This window comes from Scleropages formosus, chromosome 18 (genome assembly GCF_900964775.1).
Source record: "Scleropages formosus chromosome 18, fSclFor1.1, whole genome shotgun sequence".
Taxonomy (NCBI): domain Eukaryota; kingdom Metazoa; phylum Chordata; class Actinopteri; order Osteoglossiformes; family Osteoglossidae; genus Scleropages; species Scleropages formosus.
In genome coordinates, this window is record NC_041823.1 from 24,578,527 (window position 1) to 24,590,958 (window position 12,432).

At 41.2% G+C, this 12,432-nt stretch overlaps 1 protein-coding gene across 2 annotated transcripts; it reads left to right on the forward strand.

Moving 5' to 3' along the window:
- Positions 1-4,962: 4,962 nt before the first annotated feature.
- Positions 4,963-11,453, forward strand: meaf6 (MYST/Esa1-associated factor 6). 2 transcript variants are annotated; one of them, XM_018726866.2, is made up of 8 exons: positions 4,963-5,149; positions 5,712-5,827; positions 5,953-6,040; positions 7,932-7,977; positions 8,189-8,378; positions 9,311-9,340; positions 10,351-10,384; positions 11,063-11,453. In XM_018726866.2, the coding sequence occupies exons 1-8, from the start codon at positions 5,060-5,062 to the stop codon at positions 11,069-11,071; spliced, it is 603 nt and encodes a 200-aa protein (XP_018582382.1). In that variant the 5' UTR covers positions 4,963-5,059; the 3' UTR covers positions 11,072-11,453. The 2 variants fall into 2 exon arrangements, with proteins under 2 accessions (XP_018582382.1, XP_018582383.1); XM_018726867.2 differs by lacking the exon at positions 9,311-9,340.
- Positions 11,454-12,432: the final 979 nt, after the last annotated feature.

Below are 12,432 nucleotides of genomic sequence, written 5' to 3' on the forward strand. Positions count from 1 at the left end.
AAGAGTGAAGCTATTTTAATGCAAATTATTCTTTCTTAATAATCAAAGGCCTTTGGATTTATATAAGCATTCAGCTGCTGCTCAGTACCCATGTATGTTTGCAACAGGGTCAGAAATATTGCACAGCCTCAGTGGGTGAGTATTAAAATACAATATGTATCTAAGGTAAAGGAGTTCTTGTGTTGTATAGTCAATGGCTGCTTCTGCAGATGTTGACTCCATGATGAAAAGGACCAAATCGCTCTACATTTGACATTACTCTGTTCTGTCATGATCTTCACCTCCATCCTAAACTTTACCTGGATCTGTTGGCTTTACACCAAATACTAGCCTTATAAAATATCAATGTGCATTGTTGTGGGTTGTGACACTGAAATGTCCACTTCGGTTTGTTGATAATTATAAAAAGATATTTTATAAATTCCCTTATTTCTGTGGAAGCTCTGGACAGTGAAATATAACACAGGAAAAGACCATATACTTAATAAATGTGCAAATGCAGTTAACACATAAACTAAAAGAGGCTTGAACATATACTTTTTGTTCTGTGTTCTCTTTACTACACATAACTGAATTTCCTCTGTGATAATATATCTCAACATTATTTATTAACCAAGCTGGGACTGATAACACTCAGAAATGCCACCTGTGACAATGGGTTGGGGCTTGGTCTCTTCTCTGTTGAGTTTCTACACCTACACGCATGATATTTGTAATCCTGTTTTCTCTAGACAAAACTTTCCCCACACAGTGCTGAGTGCAGGAAGCATTTCATAATTTGGTACTGATGCGTTGCATGTGGCGAATCAACACTGGATAGTACTGTGTTCTACTCGGGTTCAGAAACAATGAAGGACCACTCTGAAAGAGAGATGAACCCTGATAACTAGATAGAGTCTTTAGAATCAATGACAAAACAAGCAACATGGCCACTTTAAATAAAAAGAATATATTGGAGTCATTTATTTAGCTCTAAAACCTTTGCACCACTATAATATATAAGTGCTTGGTTTGTGATATATTAAGTCTGAAAAACAGGTGCATGACACTATGGAATTTAATGATATTTGAACATTAAGAATCAGTTGGACATTGATGGGATTGTAAGAACCTCTTCAACATGATCTAATGTTTGACAAAATCATTTATCCAGGACCTCACCCTACAAGCTAGTCAGGAAATACTGTTATTCCAATTACAGCATTGTGGTTACCCCAGAGGAAAAATTTGTTGCTTTCTATAACATGTTTTCAATCTTGTGATAAAGCAGTTTATGAATCACAGTGAGTTTTCATGACATTTGTTATTTCTCCTAATAGTCCCTTAGGAGCAATAAACATTATGTTATACTAATGTTATTATGTTCATTGAAGAACGTTAAATGAGACGTCTTTACAGATCTTATTTGAACTCATATTTTTGAGATTAAGTTTGGATATTTCTTAGGAGCAGAAACCCACACACACACATTTTCTGAACCGCTTGTCCCATACGGGGTCGCGGGGAACCGGAGCCTACCCGGTAACACAGGGCGTAAGGCCGGAAGGGGAGGGGACACACCCAGGACAGGACGCCAGTCCGTCGCAAGGCACCCCAAGCGGGACTCGAACCCCAGACCCACCAGAGAGCAGGACCGTGGTCCAACCCACTGCACCACTGCACCACCGCGCCCCCCTTAGGAGTAGAAACCCTTCAATCTTATTTTAGTGTTGAATGACACTCCAAAATGGATTGTACAAAAATGTCTTTTTTCCTATTTCTCTGTTTTCTGCATATGGGAGCTGTGCTACAAGATAGACTTTGCCATCCAGCAACTGGGAAGTGACCCTTGGACCAGTGCAGCAGCAGCAAATGCTCACTTTGACCTGCTTTTCTCTACACGCTCAGTGCTTCACCATGACAGTTGCTCAGGGCTGAAATGACAATAACGGCTGATTGTCAATATCCAAGTTTTATGAATGTTTAATCACATATTAGCTAGATTTTGCACTGGATCTCCCAATACTGAGCCTCAGTTGGTCTAGCACAAACCTCAGGTGTAGACTAGTGTTTCCTGCCCTGCTGAGACATGCACGTCCATCCATGTGCTCGTTGGGGAACCCAGCTCCATGCAGGGCATGGCTCCAAGTGCTGTTGAAGCCTGGCAACCAGGCAAAGCCTTTAAAATTGTGAGACAAAATTAAAAATGAAGGATGCGAAATGACCAGAGGGGGCGTTATGAAGCCTCTTTCTGCAACAAAAACAGCAGTTTGTCATTAATCGGTGGTGGGGGAAGAGAACAGTAGAATGTGGACCATAAATTACACTTTCATCTACTTCATGACCATAAATTTGCAGCACACACTGTGGCCCAGCAACACCTCTGACTGATTCTTTACCTTCTTCTCCCTCTTTCTATGGCTCTGTGCACTGTTACACAGAGTGTGAGATCATACCAGTGTAGCATTCTGCTCCTCCTGTATGGTAGACTAGTCAAGGTCCTGGTCCCTTATTGTTATTACACATCTAGTTATCCTGGTGCTGAGAAGGACCAGGCCAGATCACAGACTCAGCTTGTTGCACACACAGGCCCAGATCTGCTAGGTATGGGTTCTCCATGATTTCTCACTTTATTCTTTTAAAATAGAATGTACTCTGGTCCCTCTTTCCTCAGTGTGTTCCCATTACATCATCTCCAGAGGGATGTGTGAGACTGCTGGACCCTCAGATGCACTGCATCTGTCGCACATCACACCATCCATCAGTGTGCACCCTTGTTATTACCAATTTCTTTCCTCAATCCAAACCTCTCCAATTCTGGAGGAACTCCTTCCAGTTCTCCTCAGATGCTCCCCAGATATCCCCATAGAGGCTTTTGCTTCATTTTCTCATTTTTCTCCAGCCTGTTGGGAACAGGGCTACTTGGTAGATGAGGCACTAGGGGAATTACAGTTGCATAATTCTGTATGGAAGCCTGTGTGACCAAAGGAGTCAAAGGAAATGCAACTAACAAAGTCACAGATTACCCGAACAAGTGGCAAAAATCCCAAAAAAACAAGGGGTGAATGTAGAGTGAATCAATGTTGTAGGCCATATAAGCAACTTCAGAATTATAAAAGTACAGGACTGGCAGTATCAAATAAAGGAAAATGATTGTGTGAAGGAGTGCATGTGTGTGGGGTGGGCTAAAGCTCATTTTGAAGGGAACACAGGACTCTTATGCCACCTCCACCAACATATTCCTTTTTTACCATACCTGTTCCTCAGTGGGAGTTACAATAACATGGATGAAAGTCCCAGACGAACATCCTCATTTATAGAAAACGGCTTATCAATACATTGCAATGGAATGCCAGCGGGCACAAAGAGAATACTCAGTGGAGTGTCAAAGGAGACACACGAGTACCCCCTAGAGAGGAAACAGGCCTATTTCAAAGCCATTTGTCCTATGACCTCCTTAATGGGCATCTTCGGCATATTAAGTGTGTCCCCTCCCTCCTTGGCCCTGCACCCTGTGCTCCAGGCCTAGGCTACAGTTTGCCACAAGAAGCTGTTGAGGTTGGTTGGTACGTAATGCTACACACCTCTGAGGGCACTGGGTCTACATGTTATTGGCAGTGATTTTGTGGTCTTGATGCCATAAAGATTCATGGGCAAAACTGTCCAAATGTCTCAGTCTAGGGTACATCCTATGCTTCTGGGAAAGGCTCTGGACCTCTGGGGCCCTGCATTGCATCAAGCGGTAATTGAAAATGTTAATGTATAGTATATAACAAACTAAATTACAAAAATTCTCTCTTTCTGCTAATGTAATTGCACACATTGTATTTTCTATGAGATATACATCATTCTGGAGAAAAGCGTCTGCTAAATGAATAAATGTAAATGTAAACTATAATAAACAATAAGAGAGAAATATTCATTTTTGTTACAAATATTACATAAGTGTTATAATTTCCATGTATAAAATAACTTTTATTTATTTTATTTTATTTATTTTAGGTTAATGAATTTAAAGTTATGTTTTGCAATCAATTATTTTTCCATAAGAAATAATGGCAATTCCACCCCCTCACCACGGGAATTTTCCGAATTGACCATGACCATGACATGACAAATATATGACATATGGATGCATTGCCATCCTGTGGAGAAAATTCGAATTGCACGATAAATTTCTCAAGCTCACAAATAAAGATTATTTTGAAAAGTTACTAAAGAAACTAAATGTAAGATGAGTAAACAGGCGCGGTGGCGCAGTGGGCTGGACCTCGTCCTGCCCTCCGGTCCCGCTCGGGGCGTCTTGCGGCGGGCTGGCGTCCCCTCCTGGGGGTGTGGACGTGGGTTCGATCTCCACTCAGTCTGTGTGGAGTTTGCATCTTCTTCCCGTATCTGCATGGGTTTCCTCCCACAGTCCGAAGACATGCTGTTCAGGTTCCCCCATGGTGTGTGAGTAACAGAGAGAGTGTGTTACAGTGATGTATGGATGAGTAACCCAGAGGTGTAAGTCACCTTGGCGAATGAGCGTGTGTCTGTGGGCTGAGAGTTAGTTGGGAAAAAACGTCTGCTAAATAAATGAATGAAGTTTACTAAAATGATCAAAGTTGACATGAGTAGCCCTGTAAATTATAATGGGTTGGCCCAGATATTTCCCCTATTGCCAACGTGTTTTTTTTCTTTTTCAATAACTGTCATCTGCAATTTTCCCCACTGTGAGCGCTGAAGTTCTTTAGCTCTCTGGTTAAAACAACTTAAAGAATAAACGCTCTTGATTTACTTTTCAAGACTATTGCCAGTCGTCTGTTTTCATCCGGGTGTTAATGTATGAAAATCAACTTCGTACTCCGCTTGTCTGATTCAAAATTCGATTCGAAAAATGTTTAATTGTTTCAACAATCACATGACGCAATGCTCCTCGGCCGTATAGGCGCATATATTCTGTAGCACGTACCACATATCGCCCCCTGGCGTTTAGAAGCTAGATACCGCAAGAGGTTTCACGGCAGGACCCTTTTCGAGTGGCTCCTCCTCTTTTTTTCTTTTGAAAACATTTTTTTTATTTATTTATTTAAAATCCAAGATGGCGATGCATACGAAAGCCACTCCACCTCAAATCCCCGATACGCGTCGGGAGCTGACAGAGCTGGTGAAGAGGAAGCAAGAACTTGCGGTAAAGATTTAATAACGCTTCTGTATGTCGGTGTTTTTATTTCATGGAAGCTTCTAGCGCTCGGAGTTACGCCAGCAGCGTAAGCAAGCGCGTTTTTTTCTTCGTTCAGCGTAGCCTGCGTTGTGAGTGGACGAGAATGGGTGTTGGGCTGTTCGCGCCACAAACAGGGCCGATGAAGAGGCCGCTTTGCCGGCTTGTCCGCTCTAGGAAAGAACGGCGAAGTCAAGGCTCGGCTGATGGCGGCCTACTTCTCAGCCCATTGATTATTGTCTTGATGTCCATCTTCTGCGTTCTAGTTTTAATATGTATGTGATCGGTTAATGACATGAAGTTAGAGCATGTAAAATGTACGTAAATGTTAAAATAAGAATTGGTAGTTTAATAATAAGGAAGGAGTACGAATCGCTTCCCGCAGTGAGTGAGTCAGTGCTTAAGCCTAACTAGGGCTGCTCGAGTCATAGTCTGTATCTGGCGGAGCTGATATTCAATTGTAAAGTGGTTTTTATGAACATTCTGGCATGTTTTTGACTGCGTGGGGGGGGGGAACGTGTATTGCTGACAGGAAACGTTGGCTAACTTGGAGAGGCAAATCTATGCATTCGAAGGCAGCTACCTGGAGGACACGCAGATGTACGGCAACATCATCCGCGGATGGGACCGCTACCTGACCAACCAAAAGTGAGCGCTCTCTCTCTCTCTCTCTCTCTCTCTCTCTCTCTCTCTCTCACACACACACAGCAGAATAACACCTACAGCGTGCCCTTGTGTTCCACCTTAACATCGATATTTATTTTATTTTAAAGGAATTCCAACAGCAAGAATGACCGTAGGAACAGGAAGTTCAAGGAAGCGGAGCGCCTCTTCAGCAAGTCCTCTGTCACCTCTGTGGCTGTGAGTTGTGCTGCTCCTTTGCTTTCTCTCTTCTCTTTAACAAAAATGACTGTTTTCATAGCAAAACTAGAGACCCTTCCCACCCCAGCCATCTTGTCTTCCAAGCCTCCCTTTCTGGGATGTGACACAGGGATACCAGGGCTCAAGGCACAAAAATAGCATTTTCCCTTACTTACCAGCCAGTGAAGTGCACATTAAATTCCATACCTGACTTGAATCCACATCGTGATTCCACTGTTGGCATTCAGCTATGAACTAATTCCTTCCAGCTGCAGTTGCTGTTCAGCAATTTCCACCGCTGTATTATTTTGATATTCTCATACACATCACTACAAGTAATTAGACTCTTTATGGTTTTACCCACTGAACTTTCCTCAATTTGTTGCCACATTTTTCTGTACCACTCCTAGGATAGGATAAGATGGATGCAGCTGCTTAACGCATGATGCATTAGCACAGGGTGCGGTTATGCCAAACAATTGTTTGTAACACTGCATAGTATCTATTGTAAGCTGCTTTGGAGAAAAGTGTCTGCTAAGTGAATAAATATAAATAAATTAAAATTTGTAAATGATACTATCATTAGATAAGATGATCAAATACAAGGTCATAATAGAGGTGCTAACAGGCCTTTGACTGGCATGATGAAGGCAGATGGCTGTTGGTAAGCAGGACCCCAAAATCGCCTCTTTATCCACTGTGATTATTCAGTCTGACTGAAGGATCTTATGGTGATCACTTCATGGAGGAGGTGTGAGATACTGTTTGCAGTGGACTCTAACCACCTCCTCATCCACTGCTTTCACTAAACTGGGGGGCAGACCCATGATTGAACCTGCTGTTTTTTCAAGTTTGTGTAGTCTGTGTGTTTTACCAGCAGAGATGTTGCCTCCAGCATACAACATAAGATGATGTTGACTGATCTAGTACAACATGTGAAGTTTTACTACACATGTTAAAAAGCCCAAGACACTACAGCATGCTCTGTCCTTTCTTATAAGTGTCTGTATAACCAGTCCAGTTTGTTGTTGATATGGAGCCCCAGGTATTTGTAGGAATGAACAGCTTCCTTGTCTGTTTCCTTAGTGGTAACAACATGCATACAATGGCTCTTCAACATGACAAAAATCAGTTATCAATTCCTTTGTCTTGTAAATGTTGAGCTGAAGATGGTTCATCTTAAAGAAAGAGTCATCAGTTAGATGCTTATACTACATATCTTCAGTCTTTCTCTACATGCCTCACAACTGCAGAGTCATCAAAAAACTTTTGCAAGTTGCACAGGCCAGGTTTATATTGGAAGTTGGATGGATAGATGTGAACAGGAATGGAGATGCTGCTGCTCCCTGGGACGCAGTTGTGTTACTTGCCACCATGTCAGATACATAGTCCTAAAGCCTGAAAAACTTTAACCTTCCTGTTAGGTAGTCCTAAATCCAAGACACCATAGGTGCATCTGGAGTTGTTTTGTTGAATTTGTCCCTCCACTGGAATAGCAGAATGGTACTGGAGAGGTTAAAAACAACCTTCACCATAGTGCTGGCTTTTTCCAGGTTCAGATTGCCCCTGAGAGGCATGTAGATTGCATTATCCACAGTGGTATGGACCTGATCATCAGGCTGCAAGGGGTCCACATGTTTAGGGGTTTTGATCTTGCTTTGTACGTTACAGTGATGTTCTGTAGTTCAAATGTGTCTGAGGGAGCATCTGCCATGTGAAATTCCTTGTATTGTGCAACGGGGGGAAATTCCATGCAGTTAATAAATTTGATTTCTACAGCCTTCAACTAGTTTGCAATTTCAGTTTTGAATTTGTGTTAAAGATTATTTTTCTGTAATTCTTGGGTTTATTTCTCATACATGTTGGTTTGAGAGTAATGCTGTTATTGCAGGCTGTCAGTGCCCTTGGAGGAATACAAGACCAAGTCATTGAAAAACGTGAGTTTCAGCCAAGTCAGTGTCTACTTTCCTTTTTTTTTTTTTTTTTTTTTTTTGAATGAAATGCTGCTTTTCCACTGCTCTACTAGAAAAATGAAACAAGTTCTCACAATGAGTGAGCTCTGCTTTGCTTTTTCCTTCTGCGAGTTAGGAAACATGCAATTGGGAGGCTTGATGCTGCATTGTACTTTTCTTCCCTCTCTCTCCACAGGAGAGCCCGGGAGTGGGACAGAGAGCGACAACTCGCCGGACTTTCAGAACCAGGAGAATGAGCCAAGCCAGGAGGACACAGAGGATGTGGATGGAGCTCTCCAGGGTGTCAAACCACAGAAGGCAGCTTCTTCCTCATCAGGGAGCCACCATGGCAGCCATAAAAAACGGAAAAACAAAAACAGACACAGGTACCCTTCTCTGTCACCATACCAACCCCACACCTTTGCCTTCTAGAACTTTTGTTTCACTCCACTTTCAGAATTTCAGGTGAGAAGGGTAGGAAGAGTGTTTGGTCCCTTTCTCCAAGTTACTGATACACTAGAAGATGTCACAATACTCAGTATAATTGGCAGCAGTTCCATAACCCACCAGTGTGTTATATCTAATGCACCTGTTTATTTTCTGTCTTGTATGTGAGGTTATCTTGATTTCAGTATTTGATTTGGGAAATTATGGTTCTCAGTGTTTATTTGTATAGGTTCAGTGTAAGAACATCTTTACATGGTTGAGAAATTAGTTGTGTGCTGTTTGAGAACTACTGTACTGAAATGTTTTCTCTCCCATCCTAATATCTTCCATTGGTCTCCAGCTTGTCATCGCTTTTGCCATCTTATGCATTCATAGTTTTGTCACACTATAGAAATGTTTTTCAGTAGCTGTTTTGGGCAAATTTATTGCACCTTAAACTGATGGCATTGTTTTCTTTTCATTTTGTAAAGGAAGAAGACTTGGTTTCTTTTAAAAGATCATGGCAAAAACCAGAAAATTACAAAATTACCTTAGTTTTCACTTAAATCATATCAAGTTAACTAATGCTTCATGTGTGCCTGGTTGTCACACATCTTATTGATTTTTAAATATTTTTTTTAATGCAATCTCTCCTGTGCCATGATGGAATCATTGATATTTTCCTTGTTTAAGCACCGATTAAGCACAGATCTTTGAATTTACCCAAAATGGCTTCTGTAATTGAGACTCCACTTGTCATTTATTCCTTCGTTCCCCTTTAGATGTTGAGAGGAGAGTCGAGAAACACTGTGCCGTCATTCTATAGCCTTAGCATTGCTTTGTTTTATTAATATATCTGCTGATTTCTTCCTCCCCTTAACGCTGCTATCAGCCCATCTGGCATGTTTGACTATGACTTTGAGTAAGTTTTTGAAGTTTTAATTCTGTACTACTACCGTTTCCCCCTCACTTCCTCATCCTTTCCATCTGCTTCTCATCTTCTGTAGAGTAGTGCAGTGCAGCCCTGTGTTTTCCATTGCTCTGTGCCCCTGCACATTCAGTCGTGCCCGTTTTCTTAAACATTGGAGAGAGGGAGAATTGCCATTTGCAGGGTATCCTGCCATGCTGCAAAAGCTTTTATTTCTGAGATGGCAATTTAACTAAATTCAGGGGTGTCCAACCTGAGGGCTGCAGTGGCCTGCCGTTTTACGCAATATGGCGAACAAGAACAATTATAAAAATATCTATTGTTCTTTCCTTAAATTCTGTAAAGTCTATGCAGATGACACAAAAATAGCTAGAAATGTACAATACATCAAAATAAAGATAAGTAGTAACTTCAGTGTAGACATTTTAAGATTTGTCACTATGTTGCTGATTTTTACATGTGTGGCCCTCAGACCAGTTTATAATAATGATTGTGGCCCCTGAAGGATAAAGGTTGGACACCCCTGGCACATGGTATTATGTCACCATCATATTGTTTATTGTTGCCTGATAATGAAAGCTGTTATGTAAAGAAATTTTACATTTTGCATTATTGTATAAATATGTACTTTACTGTAACAATTCTAGTTAAATAACTGGGTCAAGGACTTAACAGCATGCCAGTGTTTAAGAAAAAAAGCCTTTTTTTTTTTTTTTCTCCCCCTCCCCCCCTTCTGCTCAGTTGTTTCGCATTTGATTACTCTTTGTGTCTAAGGCATGGTTTCATTAGCAGATTATGGGGGCTCTGCTTTTTCCACTACCCATGATTTCACCATTGCAGCAGAAAGTGAAAACAAGGGTAGGGGGCAAGTGCTTATGCTTCCATTGAGTGTACCACAGGTTCAGTGGCTGTCTCATAGACTGTTATTGCTTGTGGGCTCTGTGGCAAGCAGCTGGCTTTCTGCTCCACTGTAAACCTCATAATTTCCCATTTTTTTGTTTTAGAATTGACCTGAAGATGAATAAAAAGCCAAGAGCTGTAAGTATAATATTATACACAGTTGTGCTGTTCATGTCATTTAATATTGCATTTACCTTGCATTGGGTGGCATGGTGGTACACTGAGTACTGCTGCTGTCTCATGGTGCCTGGGTGGTGCGAGAGGACATAGGTTCGATTCCCCCCTCAGTCTGTGCGGAGTTTGCATGTTCTCTCTGTCTGTGTGGTTTTCCTCCCACAGTGCAAAGACAGGCTGTTCAGGTCCCCCATAGTGTGTGAGTGGCACAGAGAGTATATTTCACTGATGCATGGCTGAGTGACCTGTTGTAAGTAGTGTATCTAGCAGTGTAAGTCACCTTGGTGCATAAGGTATGTGAGCTGATAACACTACATAGTGTTCATCGGAAGTCTTTTTGGAGAAAAGCATCTGCTAAATGTACCTCCAAACTGCTAAGAACTGTGAAGATCCAGAAATTAACATTTTGCTTTCAGGGTGCTTGTATATTAATTTTTAATGTGATGTGTTGCTAAAACAATACTACTACTTGTCAGTGTTGATTGTAACTTGAGATATGATTAACTCTGCTAGATACCAAATTTTTTTTTTTTTTTTTTGTAGTTGCTATTTCCGCATTCACAGGAGATGCCATTTAATTTTGAACACTCTCCAGTTGACAGTTCTGTCTTGCTGTCCCCCCCCACCCCCCCGGACCTGTAGGACTATTAGACGCACTGACGATCCATAAGATGACTTCAGAGCTGTGCGTGTTGACTCCCTTACTGAATGACTCCTTGGTTGGAGATGTGGGCAGTGCTGCATCGGTTAAGTGCATCCCATCTCATTTCCATTCCCTTGTTGTACTGTTGCCAGAATCTCACCATTCATATCGTGTTGAACATGTGACTGTCCTCTGCCCTTGAGTGATTTAAAATGTGGAACATCAGCAGGTTTGCAGAAGTGGTCCACCTCTCTTGTATAGTGGTGTTGACTGGTCGTGTTGTAACAGATACTTTTTTTTTTTCTTTTTTTTTTAAAGTACGTGCAGAATTGGCCAGAAACTGTTAATTTTACCCAGAGCACAAAATCATTGCATGTAGCCTATTGTCATTTATTTTTATGACCCTGTAGTACAATCTGTTTTTTTTTTTTTGTGCCCCAATGGATTTTTTTTAACTTGTTTTACTTTTATGTGGTTATCTATGTGGCTTTTTTCTTGGTTTTTGTATTTTGTTTTGTATAAGATGTTTAAAATTTGTAAATTTAATAAAATTATTAAAGTGCTGGGTAAATGGGCATAATTTCTGTTGTGATGCTAGTTTTGATTAATTAATGTTTTCAGCACATATCCTGATGAGGGTTGTATGGCAGCGGGGCACAGTCTTTCCTGTAGCAGTGGTCTCCAAATAACTGAGTGTCCCAAAGTATTCCAGGCCTGGGTCTGACCCAGGGATTATGGCAAGTGGGGTGTACCTGGTACATGCCAATCCTGAGGAAGAGAAATCTTCCAAGGGTGTCTTGTCTTCACACAGCAGGAATGAAACCCTCTTTGGATATTTTTCACATCCATTAAATACCTTGACCATACCTTTCAATGCTGGTACTCCACGAATACCGAAGAGACAACATCCATGGTGGAATCCAGTACCTACACTCGAAGATGATACTTTGTTGTCATTGTATACAATATACTGAAGTTTTGTGTGGCAGCTCTCAGAACAACAGCAGCAGAAGGAACACTTAAGAATTAGCTTAAAACTTTGAAGTCTTCAGCAGCCTTGGGGGGGGCTTCTTTGAAGTGTAAAGTGAAGAAAAAACCTTTTTAATTACATTAAAAAAATGACAAAAGCCCAACAATCCTCACTGTTGAAGTATAAAGTAGGAAAACACCTTCATTCCGTTAAGTTCCTGTTTTTTCTGAAGGGAAAATCGTGTGTGTGTGTGTGTGTGTGTGTGTGTGTGTGTGTGTGTGTGTGTATGTATATATATATATATATGTGATATATATATATGTATATATAAAAAAAAGGGTGCTAGATAGAGGCATCAGTTCTACTACTACTTCAGCCACCATTGGAGATCACCTCCAA

What these genes read in the sequence shown, in the direction of transcription:
- meaf6 (XM_018726866.2), top strand. Translation starts at nt 5,060, where the DNA reads ATGGCGATGCATACGAAAGCCACTCCACCTCAAATCCCCGATACGCGT. An exon ending in AAAAACAAAAACAGACACAG is followed by an intron (nt 8,379 to 9,310) that starts GTACCCTTCTCT and finishes CGCTGCTATCAG; the next exon opens with CCCATCTGGCATGTTTGACT. An exon ending in ATGTTTGACTATGACTTTGA is followed by an intron (nt 9,341 to 10,350) that starts GTAAGTTTTTGA and finishes TTTTTGTTTTAG; the next exon opens with AATTGACCTGAAGATGAATA.